The 13310-nt window shown below is 49.2% G+C and overlaps 1 protein-coding gene across 49 annotated transcripts in view; it reads left to right on the top strand.

Annotated features, from left to right (window-relative positions):
* The window catches only part of ZNF438 (zinc finger protein 438), a 198718-nt gene extending 186819 nt beyond the window's left edge, over nt 1–11899 (top strand). For 46 of the 49 annotated variants that reach the window (XM_084980129.1, XM_021064202.2, XM_084980119.1 and 43 more), the window contains 2 exons: nt 7882–9712; nt 11091–11899. In XM_084980129.1, coding sequence (XP_084836255.1) covers nt 7882–9712; nt 11091–11685 — 2426 coding nt within the window. In that variant the 3' untranslated portion in view covers nt 11686–11899. The remainder of the gene's footprint in view (nt 1–7881; nt 9713–11090) is intronic. The other 3 variants (XM_084980132.1, XM_084980131.1, XM_084980130.1) reach the window with 2 other exon arrangements.
* The last annotated feature ends 1411 nt before the right edge of the window (nt 11900–13310 follow it).

The raw sequence follows: 13310 nt of genomic DNA, 5'->3' as shown, positions 1-13310 counted from the left end.
GCAGCAGGGGGAGCTAGGAAGAGCCTTTGGAGTTACCTGGGCCAAGACGTGAGTTCCAGCCTCTAGCTTACTGGCTTGGAAATCTTCATCTGTAAAAAGCACATCACAGGAATTCCTAACTCAGCTCGTTGTGGGAGTTAAAGGAGATAATGCATGCACAGTTATTTTGCACAGTACCTGAGACGTCAGGTACCCCCATCATTGGAAAAATGTTGAAGAAACGATATTGCCAAGTGCCAGGAAATAAAGGATCTCCGTGGTCAGAAAATGAGAATTCCCTTTCTCACTAAACTCGGCAATGAATTCTCTGTTTGGCAAGACAGCTCTCAAAAGCCGTGTTGAGTGGAAGGTGCCGGGACATGACTGGTGTGGCTTCAGGAAAGCAGGGGTAGGGGGGGAGTTGGCTGAGAGCACAGAGCAAGGCAAGAGTGCCAAGGAGAATGGATAGAATGGGACTCGGGTCCAGGGCACAAGGTCACCAGTTGGGAATGTGCTTGCCACACATGCGAGGTGTTTCTTGAACTTGGGCTTCCGGGGAGAATGACTCTAGGAAGTCGTCATATGGCAGATGTGTGGACCTTGAGATCCTGAGCCCTTAGGAACAAAAAACCCTCGTGCCTGTACCACCAGCACGTTCCACGGGGCTTCTCCCGTCAGCACACAATGCATCTGTGTTGCCTCTGCGCCAGGAGCCGGGGCGGTGGGGGGAGCCGGGCGGCAATGCTCCATGTGTTTATAGGGTTTTTTTCAACAAAATTAAGTTGAGCTCCCTTGTGTTCTGAGGCATTTCTTTCATCTCGGACTTCTCCAGGGTTTTACCATATTTGTTTTAACCGGAGACCATCCTGGGAAACAGTTTGAACCTCAACTGGAACTTATTATTTGGAAGCCAAGTGGGAGGGAGAACAGAAATGCCAACCAATAAAACTGAAATAGGGTTTTTCAGTTTCATAAAATTAAAACTTAAACAACTCCTAAACGTCCAGGCTCTCTTGTGGCCAAGACTTGGCAGCACTCTTTCTCCGAGCCTGGAGCCAGGAAACCTGTGTCAAGAGCAGGGACCCTCTTTGTCTACCTGCTCTCTGCTCCAGGCTCAGCAGTGGGCCCCTGGATTCCCACAGATGGCATGATGGACCTGTGCCAAACCAGCCAAGGGACAAGTGGGACAACTTTGCTCAGAAGCAACATGGCAGGCCTTGCTTGGGCCAAGAGAGTAAGGAAGTGAATTGTCTGGAGAATCGCCTGCCCCGTGTACTCGTCTCTTTCATTTGTCTGCTTGGTTGGGTGGTCAAACAGTTTGACAGGCTGGCTTAGATGCAGGCATGTGGTACCACTGAGCCCTCAGCTTCCCTCTGCTGCTTGTAACGAGCAACCAGTACCCATCAGTCAAACCCAGAGGGGATGGAGGAAGAAGCGAAGGACACACATTATACTGGCTCTGCACAAATATCTGGCCACCTGATTTGATTGGTCGGAATCCTATGGCTAGTAAGTGGTAAATTCAACTTGAAATATCTGCTTTTACCTTCAGATGACAATTAACTTTACATGAGTTCTTTAATCAGTGGCATTTCAGAAAGAAAGTGCAATTTGATGGTAATCAAAATTTAGGGATATGGGAGTTCCCATTGTGCCTCAGTAGGTTAAGAGCCCACCATAATGTCTGTGAAGATGTGGGCTTGATCCCTGGCCTTGCTCAGTGGATAAGGATCCAGTGTTGCCGTAAGTTGGGGTGTAAGTTGAAGACGTGGCTCAGATCGAGTGTTGCCCTCGCTGCAGTGTAGGTAGCAGATGCAGCTCCAGTTTGACCACTAGCCCCAAGAACCTCCATATGCTGCAGGTACAGCCATAAAAAGGAGGAAAAAAAAAGTTTAGAGATATGACAAGCCAGTTCTAATTCCAGTTTTCTCTTTTTCTCCCCTTCAAATTCAGAGATAATATTATATTTTGGAGCTAATTAATTAGGACAATTTTGCATAGAATTTTACCCCTTTCGAGGGGGAGGGTGAAGGAGAGGAGGATCATTGCTTCATATTGAATTGGGACAGTTCCGGGCCATGTGGTCTTTAGTAGGTTCCCTGACTTCCTCAAGCCTCTTTTTTGCCTAATCTGTAAAAGGGGACAATTTTTATGCAGCGTTTGCATGAAGGTTTCATTAAAAGACCCAGCATAAATTCTGGACCATAATAAGGTCTCACTACCTCTTTGTTTTTCCTTTAATCCACAGTTAGATCAATTTCTCACCACCTGTAAATGGCACTCGTCAAAGTAATTATTTTTTAAATGTTTAGCATATTAAAAACAGCCCACATTTAAAATCCTAATGCTAAGTATGCACATTGTATAAGTGTGCAAAATTAATTTTACTAAGTGAACCTTTATGTTTTCAGTTCATAAAAGTCCATGTTTAGTGTCCGAGAGTCCTGTGAGTCTCTTTAACTGTGTTATGGGTAATTTCTCAGGATTTCCAGAAATGATGAATGTCAGTGGAAATTTCGACTTACCGTTTAGTGCACAGTTCTAGGAACTCTGTAATTTACTAGGTGACAGGTGAGGGGTTTTAGATCACACCGTCTGGGAGAGAGCTTGTAAATGTGTCCTGAAATAAACTGCCCTTGCAGCCATGTGGCCAAGAAAGACTTCCCACGACCATAACATCTCAGAGTTTGAAGAAATTTAATGGCATTTTCAGCTTCTCTAAACATTCCTATTGTTCAAACTACTTTTAAGCGAAGAAAAACCAAAAACATGTATTGTTGCAGCATCACTGATCTTTATCGCAAGTCACCTTGTTTGACCTTTAGAGAGCCAAACGTAGGAGGAATATTCTCAGGACTTCAGTTGTCTTTGGGAGGTGAACTCTGACTCGTCTCAGGACTGAACTTTGGGGAGTATTGATGCACTGTCTGCCAGATTACCTGATTACTTCCTTTATTGGTAGCAGTTTTTTTTTTTTTTTTTTCTTTTTAGGGCTGCACCCATGCCATATGGAGGTTCCCATGCTAGGGGTAGAATCGGAACTACAGCTGTTGGCCTACACCAAAGCCATAGCAACACCAGATCCGAGCCATGTCTGCAACCTACACCACAGCTCCCAGCAACACGGGATCCTTAACCCACTGAGCGAGGCCAGGGATCACACCTGCAACCTCATGGTTCTTAGCGGGATGGTTTCTGCTTTGCCACAACAGGAATTCCTCATTAGCAATTTTTTTTTAAGTTTATTTTGTTTTGTTTTGTTCTGGCCACACCTGCAGCATGTGGAAGTTCCTGAACCAGGGATTGAACCTTCACCAGAGTGGTGACAACTCCAGATCCTAAACCCCTAGGCCACCAGGGAACTCCATCATTAGATGTTTCTATCATTAAGTAGGCAAGGAAGGTGAGAACCCAAGACACTGTGTAATCTGGACACAGTCCAGGTTATGTATGGACGCATGCTTACCCAGCACAAATATACCCAAAGGATACCCCTTTGCAAAATGGATCCAGGAGGGAAACTTTCATTTTCCTTTCATTCACTCAACAGATATCTATAAGCACCTCCTGTGTGCGAGGCACAGAGAGTACTCAGTGGAAAATAAGGCTTCGTCCCATCCCAACCTGTGGTTCCCCCAGTGCCTCCACCCCAAGGACCACACCAGCAGCAGTTTAGTTTGGATTCCTTTGAGATGTACTCCATGTATATACAGGAATAGATTTGTGTGTGTATCTCGCTACTCTTTTTTAAAACCCCAAGAGATAGCATAAGATAAATCTTACATCTTGGAGAGTTTTCCACGTCCGTCTACCTCATTCTTCTATTTTGCTGCTGCACGATGTTCCCTTATGCGACTGGTTGGTTATTCTATTCATGCCCCGTGGCTAGACATTTGAGTAATTCCAAAGGGGGGTTTTCTTCTGTTTTTGTGGCCTTGCCCTCTTTCTCTTTCTCCTGCCTTGCTTTTTTTTTTTTTTTTTTTTTGGCCTTTTTAGACATACGGTTCCCAGGCTAGGGGTTGAATTGGAGCTACAGCTGCCAGCCTATACCACAGCCACAGCGATGCCAGATCCAAGTCATGTCTGCAACCTATACCACAGCTCTCGGCAACATTGGATCCTTCCCCCACTGAGCAGGGCCAGGGATTGAACCTCGCCTCATGGAAACTAGTCAGGTTCATTACCCCTGAGCCACAAGGAACTCCCCTGCCTTTTGTTCTAATGCAGTGTCATTCCTTTTCTCTTCCTCATTAAGGATTCTGGGAGATGACACTCAACACCACTTTCAGGGAGCACCCCCTCCCTCACCAGGACCCACTTCTTTGAACTGCAGGGCCCTTGAGGAGAACATTCCTGTTTGGCAGGCCCCATACCAGTCACTGGGACTCTCGTTTCAGGCTGATCATTGTTCTCCCTTGCTGGGACAGCTGGTTCCCCTGTAGACTTTCCTTTGCTCCTGGACCCCAGTCGGTCTGCTTTTCCTTTGACTGTCATCGCTCTTCCCATGTGATTTTATTCCCACTGTAGCATAGATGTTTGAGGCTCAGTGGAAGCACGGCAACGTTAAGTGTATTGTCACTGCTGCACTCACTTCCTTTTGGAGGGGCTCAATAATTAGATCTGGTTTCATTTCTGGAAACCTGTAACTGTCAGAAGCTTGCTTTCTTACACATGGTCATAAAACCCTGGAAGCCCCTTCCCAACTGAGGTCTTCGGAGGCTTCAAGGTGACCTTGACCACTGGTTGTTGCTTCAGCTGAGTCTTCTGGTTTTTGTTATTTCTGCTCCTCTTCATGCTGGCGTTGCCATGCTCTGCCTCTGAGGGTCCGTTTTTCCATTTCTAACTGTTCCTCCTCTCTCCTCTCTGATCCCCTTCTTCTTCCTTCTTTGTAGTCTCTTTCCTTTAAAGCAATTTCTTCTTCAGAGCTTGCTTGTGTCTTTGACATTGGAGTTTGTACCCCCCAACAGCATCATTTTCAACAGTGTAATTGTTCTCTCTTCTTGGTACCCCAGACGGTTAGTCAGTTGGCCTCACTCTCCCCTTTATCTTAAAAGGGTTTTTGTTTTTGTTTTTTTAATCATAGTGCTAAGCCATTTCCTCATTCTGGCAGTGGGCAAATTAAATTGAAAAAAAAAAAAGGTTCCTGAAAAAAAAAAAGGTTCCAGAGATATGTACTCTGTTCCTTTTTTGATTTTCAGAGTAATTTGGCAGTGTTCAAGTTTGCTTTGAAGTTGTGTTCTTTTTGTTGTTGTTGTTCAACCATCGATCACTTGATTACAAACACCATTTAAAATTCAACAAATAATTATCCAATTTTGCACCAAATGCCTAAGCCAGTTCTAGGCCCTGAAGAGGCAGATAAAGCCCCTGCCCTCCAGGAATTTGGTCCAGTGAGGGGAGGCTAGGGGCCATAAATCATGAGATGGAGCAAGTGTGTGTAGAGAGAACAAATAGGAAGGGGGTGGGAATTCAGAATGGGGGCCCAGGAGTAATAATGCAGTCGGAGGAGTTTACCACTTGAGCAAAACTTGAAGGAAACGATGTAGCAGGTGCTAGGGTGACCCAGGGAAGCCCATTGGGGTGGTGTAGACGCTGGGGATGCCAGTGTGTGGCCGCATGATGACCAGCAGAGGGACAGACCACTGTGCTGGAGAGAACAAGTGGGGACTCAGGTCAAAGCCTGCCCAGGAGCTGAGGCCTCAGGGCCTGTTAGGCCCCTGCAAGGGCTTCAGCGTTGGCTCTGGGATGAAGAGCCAATTGGACTGACAGGGACAGACAAGTGGGCAGCATGTCTTGTGCTTTGGTGCATTACTATCACATATTATTTCAAGAGGACTTAGGACTAATGAAGCCCTTCCTTCCAGCTCCTCTTGCTGTAACTATGTTGTGCTCAATCAGCTAGGAAGATGACCTAGATGTAAAGGACCCCGTGTTTCCTCCTCTTTCCCTTTCTCATCCCCCACAGGGTGTGTAGATGCAAAGACCATTACGCTTGTTTGTGTAATGATGTAATAAACCTGTCCCTAGGCCACCCAGGGCTCTCAATAATTTGAAGCTCTCTGCACACTCTCTCAAGCCTGCCTTCTTCGTAGATTTATTCACAACTTACTTCAGTTCTTCTTTCAAAAAGATGAGACAGCGAGGCTTACCGCGAGAGACATTCAAACGTAAAGGCCATGAAAATAGAATTTTAAAAAGTGAATTAAGTGATGTCGGAAGAGGAAGTAACTATAGCAGATCAATTAGGGTGATGACTGTGAGGTGACCGACCAATCAGTTTGCCGGTGAACTTCATGGTAGCAAAGCCAAAAAGGAGAACAGGTTACATTATTCTCCTTGTCCCTTCTCCCCAGACCTTAACGCCAGTCTTTTTCTTTTACTCTCATGCAGTCTACCACGTGAGCTATGTTTTTCACATACTTTTTCATCACTAGACCGTGATTCCTTTCTAAAATAAGTTGGGCAGGAGTTCCCGCTGTGGTGCAGTGGGTTAAGAACCTGACTGCAGAGACACAGGTTCGAGACCGGGCCTGGTACTGTGGGTTAAAGGATCCGACGTTGCCGCACTTGTGACAGGGGTCTTCACCTGTCCCGCTTGTGAATACTCATGTTTTGCTCCAGAGGTGGCAGCAGGTTTAACAATAGGTCTTCTGCAGGCTTGGCTGGGTTATGTCACATTTGGGTATGCATCTCCTCCTTCTCTCAAATTTGAAAGTGTAAATTCCAGAGTACATCTGGCCCCCATGGTTTCAGAAAAGGAATCATGGGCCTGTCCTAGCCAATCTCTAGAATAGTGTGGATACCTAATAAACACGAGTTGAGGTGATGCTTGACTAACAGGAGGTACTTAGAAATGGGAAGCTCTCCTGCAGCCAGGCCTTATGGGCTTGAGGCCTCAGGGGATAAAATAGATGATTCTGTTTTTATAAGCAGTGCATTGAAATGCTTCCTTAACTGTCCCCTCGGAGAAGTAATACTTGCTCTTTGGTCAGCCTCATAAATCTCAGGAATAAGAAGTTAAAGGAATTCTCTCCGTTCTTATTGTTCCTATCGACGTCCTAGAAGGGGCTTTTTTTGTGTGCGATTCTGGTATTTTTACATTGCCTCTGCATCTTGACTTCTCACTTGGCATCTTTTTGTTTCTCTTCCAACACGTTTTGAAGGCGTCACATCAGCTTTTTTAATACTGGTGATTTAATTGCAAAAGCACACATAAACAGTTGGAAAGGTGTGAGAAGAAATTCACAAGTCACACGGGGAAACAGCCACAAAGCCAGCATTCAGCTTGGAATTCATCCACTGCGCAGAACACATGGCACTGCCAGTGGGTCAATGTGTATCCTGAAATTGAGTGAAAAGGGGGGTATGATACAAGAAACATTTGTTTCATCCCAAAGATGCAGTAGGAAGTATTTAGATGAATCCAGTACCAGCTTCACCCTCCCAGAGCTTAAGTTGAATAGCGAAAGCGAGACGATGTGGAAGAAATAGAGCATGCAGCGCACCATGCGGGGGGCTGCAGCTCCGGAGCTCAGGGGAAGAGGCGGGGTTGCCTGGCTTGTAAAAATAAACCGGCCCGAGGTCAATAGGATGACTTGAAGAATACAAGGAGGAGGACAGCTCCTAGGAAGCTCTGTGGTTAGCAGTAGAGATGCATAAACAGATTCCTGATTCTGGAAAGTGGTCAGTGTTCTAATAGGGGGTGTGGAACCGTGGAGGAGGAGTCATAGTCCTTAGAAAGCTGCCCTTCAAGCTGGGTCGTGCGCACAGGGGTTTGGCCCCAAGGGCAAGGGTGGTCTAGGGACGCATTCCTGGCCAAGGAAATGATAAGATGATTATTGGTACTCTGCCAACAGGACAGGTGGCACCAGAGTGACTTGGTATATTGTATTGTCCTTGCAGGCGACTCAAACGTCCCTTCCGGAATGCTTCCGAGTGGCCAAGGTCTGCAGAGTATGAGTCAATTCAGAAGTATCGCCCCGAAACTTGCACCCCGATTGCTGGCGCCCAGAGTGCTCCCTGGCCCCTCCCAGCAGGCGAATCCTGGCCCCTCCCTCAGTGCCAAGGCCCCAGGGGTGCCCCCCCAGAGTTATGCGCTGATGCAAGTGGCTGGCCAGGAGGGGACCTTCTCTCTCGTCGCTCTGCCACACGTTACCTCCGCTCAGCCGGTCCAGAAGCCCCGACTGCCTCTTCCCGAGAACCTCAAACTGCCCATTCCCCGGTACCAACCCCCCAGACACAGCAAAGGGCCAAGAAGGACACCGGGGCCCAGCACCTTCCAGGGTAACTGCAGCAAGCTGCCTGCCCAAACCCAGGCGCCCCCTTCCCCATCTGAGCATCCTGAGCCCCTGAAAAAGCCCAGTCCGCCCAAGCGAGCCCCAGCTCCAGACCCCACCCTGGCTGGCATGGGCCCAGCCACACTGACCAGTGGGGGTGGCCGTGGAGACCCTGGGCCTGCCGGGACCAGCAACCATGGAGGGGGGCACCCTCCAGCCACCCCAGCATCACCCATGCCAGAGGAACAGGGCCTCCCCAAGTGCTCAGGGAAAGCAAACACTGCAGACAGGAGAGCAGGCAGGAGAGCTGCTGCCACTGCCAGCGAAAAACGTAAAGAAAAGGTCAACCTTGCCAAAGCCGGGACCCATTTGTCACCAGGCGTTTGGGGCCACGCGGCTCAGGTGATCACTTCCTTCCCTGGAGGTAAGCTACCCATCCTGCCCTACTCAAGAGTGAAGACGCTCGAGCCTTGTGGAAGCGAAGCCGCAGTCCATGCGGCAGATTTTCCTGGCCCTGGGCTCAGGGCAGACAGTGGCAAGACCTCCTCCTCGGTCACAGAAGGCTTCTGTGTGGCCCTCCAGGTGGCCAGCAAAGTCCCTGCCTCTCAGAGGTCAAGGCAGAGCCCCTGTGACAGTGCCTTCCCTCCAGCCACCAAAGCCGACCTCAACCACAAGCCAAAAGTGAATGGCGGGGCAAAGAGAAGAGGACGAAAACGGAAGGTACCTGATGACCTCTCCACGTTTCAGGGGAAAAGGAGGAAATGTGTCATTACCAAGGGTAAAGAAGGCAAAGAGAGAGTCAAAACCGATCCCCAGGAAGCCAGAGGCCAAAAACCTGGGGCTGTGAAAAGATATCGGAGCATCATGCCCAAACCTGTCCTGGTGCTGCCAGCCCTGGCTCCCCTGGTCCCTCCCGTGACCCCCTTTCAGTCCCCTCTGCCCGGCCAGAGCATGTGGCTGAGTAATCCCCTCAGCCCCAAGGACCCAGGCCGCAAGCAGGACAGCGGCCCCTCTGCTAAGCCCACCTCCGCCTCCAGAACTGGGTTCTCCGGCATCTGGAAGCCATGGCACAGGTGCCATGTGTGCGACCGCCACTTCCAGTACAAACAGCACCTCCGGGAGCACATGAACACACACACCAACAGACGGCCCTACAGCTGTCGGCTCTGCCGCAAGGCCTACGTGCGGGCGGGCAGCCTGAGCGCACACATGCAGCTCCAGCACGGCAGCGAGGGCCGGCCCAGGAGGCTCATGTGCTGTGAGTTCTGTGCCAAGGTCTTTGGCCACGTTCGAGTCTACTTCGGCCACCTGAAGGAGGTACACAGGGTCCTCATCAGCACTGAGCCCGGCCCCTGCGAGCAGAGCCGAGAGCATCCCTCCAGGGGGCTGGAGGACCCCGGGCCCAGTGCCGGGACGCGAGGGGCCGGCACAAGAGAGTGCTTAGCTTTAAGAACTGGGTAAGCCTCCACATCCAGAAAGAGAAGTTGGGGAGCTCCCTAGCAGCTCCACAGGTTAAGGATCCAGTGTTGTCACAGCTGTGGCTCTGGTCGCTGCTATGGCACTGGTTCGATCCCTGGCCCGGGAACTTGTGTGTGCTGCAGGTGCAGCCCCCTAAAAAAGGAGCTGGGAAGACCATCCCACAGATTAAGCTTTCATAAGGCAGCTCCCTCTTCCCCTGTTCTGTGAAGAATGGCTCATCTCTCTTTGATTTCTGATCATTATAATTTTTAATTCCTCTGTCAGCTGGGGCGCACAGGCCCATCTGAGGGATGCTGGAGACAGTCAGCAAGAGATTATTTTTGCATCTGAAATACGAAAAAGTAACTTAGTGTATGTGGTCCCTGGCCCTCTTGACAAGTTATTCCTGTAAACACATGCCCACAGAATGTATATATAAGAGCTTCATGGGCTGCAGAGCACGGCGTGACAGATAGTGGGGACCCAGCGCAGGTCTGCATGGCCCAGTCCTCAGGTGCCAGGCCTGACCCTTCCCATGAGCCGTTTTCCCACCAGGCCAGGTGACCTTTCCTGTGTCAGGTCATTGCTGTGCACAGCTCCTTCCTCCCGGCATCGGCATCATAAACAAACCAGCTGAGACATCTGCGAGCCCACCGGGCAGGGGAGGGAGTCCTGTGTAAACCCGGGAAAGGCCCCTCCGTCTGTCTGTCCACTTGGCTCTGAGCCACAGAGGGGGGGTTCACTGGAACGACTCCCCATCAGTGCCATGAACATAAACCACCTTCTAACACTTCAGATCCTGTCCCTTGTCACTCCCAGTTGTCCTCATGGTTCTAAATCATTCCTCTTCAATTTCAGCTTGGTTTGTCATAGTCATTAAAAATAAGGTAAGCCTGGCCCATTTCTTCCTGGCTTTCCTAGAGTTTCCCTATGTCACTGGAGGTATTTCTGACCCCTTTTTGATACCTGTACGTGTCATTAAGATACAAAGCTGTCTCCCCAGAGGATCCTCACTTCTTAATTGTTCAGTGGAGCCCGTTTTGGTTTTTAGGTAAAATGTCCAAACTGCGTTTGTCAGGCTTAGGGAGGGCACCGTGGGGGTGGGGGAAGCGGCAGGACAGTCCCCTCAGCAGACCTATTGGTACTCCTGCTCTCCTAGGGAAATCACACCTGTTCCCGTGGTAACCAAAGAATAGATCCCGGGGGAGATGCGAAAAGGGGACCCTATTTTCAGAAGTGGACCCTGCCTCCCTTGTGCTCTCTCCTCACCCTTCCAGCATCCTCCGTGCACGTGTCTTCCATCCCCAAAGGCCTGGAGCTCTAGGGACATTCCAGTTGTGCTTTCCATGAGGTCTGATGCTGTTTCCCCCTTTCCAGGGAGACCAAGCCCAGCTTGGAAGAAGACCTCCTTCTGAACCAAGCCGACGAGGTCAAATTCCAGATCAGATGTGGCCGCTGCCAGATCACTGCCCAGTCTTTTGCTGAAATCAAGTTCCACCTGCTCTATGTCCACGGAGAGGAAATTCAGGGCAGATTACAAGAGGAGATCTCACCAGGAAGCAAGGGAGCTCAGGGAGAACGGGTCAGACATGCCGCTTCTTTCTGGAAACAGCATCCAGAGAGACGAAAGATGCTTAAGCCTTGTCCCTCTGAGGGGGAGCTCCATTCACTTCCCAGATTGAAAAAGCAGCCCTACCTCCATCATGAGGATGATGTGGAAATACACACGAAGCAGGAAGGACCCGGTGAGCCAGGAGGAGACCCCCAGGGCCATGGCCCTCACGCCACCCTCCCCGAGTCCCAGTTGGGCTTTAACTGCGTGCTCTGCGCACAGACGCTGGGAGGGAAGGAAGACCTGCTGCTGCACTGGGAGCACCACCACAAGTGTGAGGACCCCCCCAAACTCTGGACGATCCTCGGGGCTCTCTCCCACCAGGGGGGCTTCGAACTTCCCGGAGAAACCCGAAAATGAAGCCCCTGGGGACGAGGGGATGAGGAGAGGCTGGCTCTCAGCTTCCTCTCTGAGTTTGCATGTCCTGGTGGTGCTCGGTTATCAAACACGATAGGAGGCTCAGCATTAAGGACAGGAGTGATTTTGTACCTCCTTTTATTTGCTTATGAAATATGTATGTATAAATGCCCTTGATGCGTATTTTTCTAATATATGCAGTTCTATTTTAAAAGTCTCTGTTAATGTCTGAGACTTTATTTCAAATTCAGTCGAAAGATACATTTGCGGGTTGAAACGTAGAGGGTTATAGGCTGTTCTTTAAATACCATTTTTCATAAAAACATGTGAATGTGTGTGTGCATGTGTGTTTGGTCACACGTTTTCTGTTGAAGTAGACTGACAGATGTGATAAATTTCCAGGCGACAAAACCATTTCAGTGTCAACCATGGTGTATTGTTGATCTTTAGCAAATTCTCTGGTTTATGTGAATATGCCATAGAATGGTGTATTTAATAAGGTTCTCATCTATCGTGGGTTTTTTGTTTGTTTGTTTTTGTTTTTGCTTCAGGGTGGAACCCACGGCATATGCAGGTTCCCAGGCTAAGGGTCTAATTGGAGCTACAGCTGCTGGCCTACACCACAGCCACAGCAAAGCAGGATCTGAGCCACATCTGTGACCTACAGTGCAGCTCATGGCAACACTGGATCCTTAACCCACTGGGTGAGGCCAGGGATTGAACCCACAATCTCATGGTTCCTAGTTAGATTTGTTTCCACTGCACCGCAACGGGAACTCCTCAGCTAGCGTAATTTAAAATCCATGTCTTCAAGACTTGGATTTTTTTTTTTTTTTTTTTGGTCTTTTTGCCTTTTCTAGGGCTGCTTCCCGCGGTATATGGAGGTTCCTAGGCTAAGGGTCCACTTGGAGCTGTAGACCCTGGCCTACGCCAGAGCCACAGCAACTCGTGATCTGAGCCGCATCTGTGACCTACACCGCAGCTCAAGGCAACGCCGGATCCTTAACCTACTGAGCGAGGCCAGGGATCGAACCCACAACCTCATGGTTCCTAGTCGGATTCGTTAACCACTGCGCCATGACGGGAACTCCAAGACTTGGATTTTTCATTCTATTTTCATGAATGCATGTTCCCTTGAAGGTGAGAGGTAAGTCTTACAGCAGTAGCATTCCATATTAGAGTCATCAAGAGTTTCTCGGGAGTTCCCATCATGGCGCAGTGGTTAACGAATCCGACTAGGAACCATGAGGTTGCGGGTTCGATCCCTGCCCTTGCTCAGTGGGTTTATGATCCAGCTTTGCCATGAGCTGTGATGTAGGTTGCAGACGTGGCTCGGATCCAGTGTTGCTATGGCTCTGGCGTAGGCTGGCAGCTACAGCTCCGATTAGACCCCTAGCCTGGGAACCTCCCATATGCCGCGGGAGCGGCCCAAGAAATGGCAAAAAGACCAAAAAAAAAAAAAAGAGTTTCTTAGTATTTCATCTAATAGAAAAGAAATGCTTTTTGGGTCACAAGTTATTTTCACATAGTCCTTTGAGCCTGAAAATTTTACAACTTGGAAAGTGAATTAGACAGTGCAGCCCAGATGTCTCGGTGTCTCAGCTGCCATCCTTCCCTCCCTGGTAACT

This window comes from Sus scrofa, chromosome 10 (genome assembly GCF_054392235.1).
Source record: "Sus scrofa isolate SSC_HxYL_T2T_F1_AM1 chromosome 10, Sscrofa_HxYL_maternal_Yorkshire_Landrace_v2.0, whole genome shotgun sequence".
NCBI lineage: Eukaryota > Metazoa > Chordata > Mammalia > Artiodactyla > Suidae > Sus > Sus scrofa.
The sequence above is the reverse complement of the archived record's forward strand: the minus strand, read 5'-3'. Positions and strand labels throughout refer to the sequence as shown.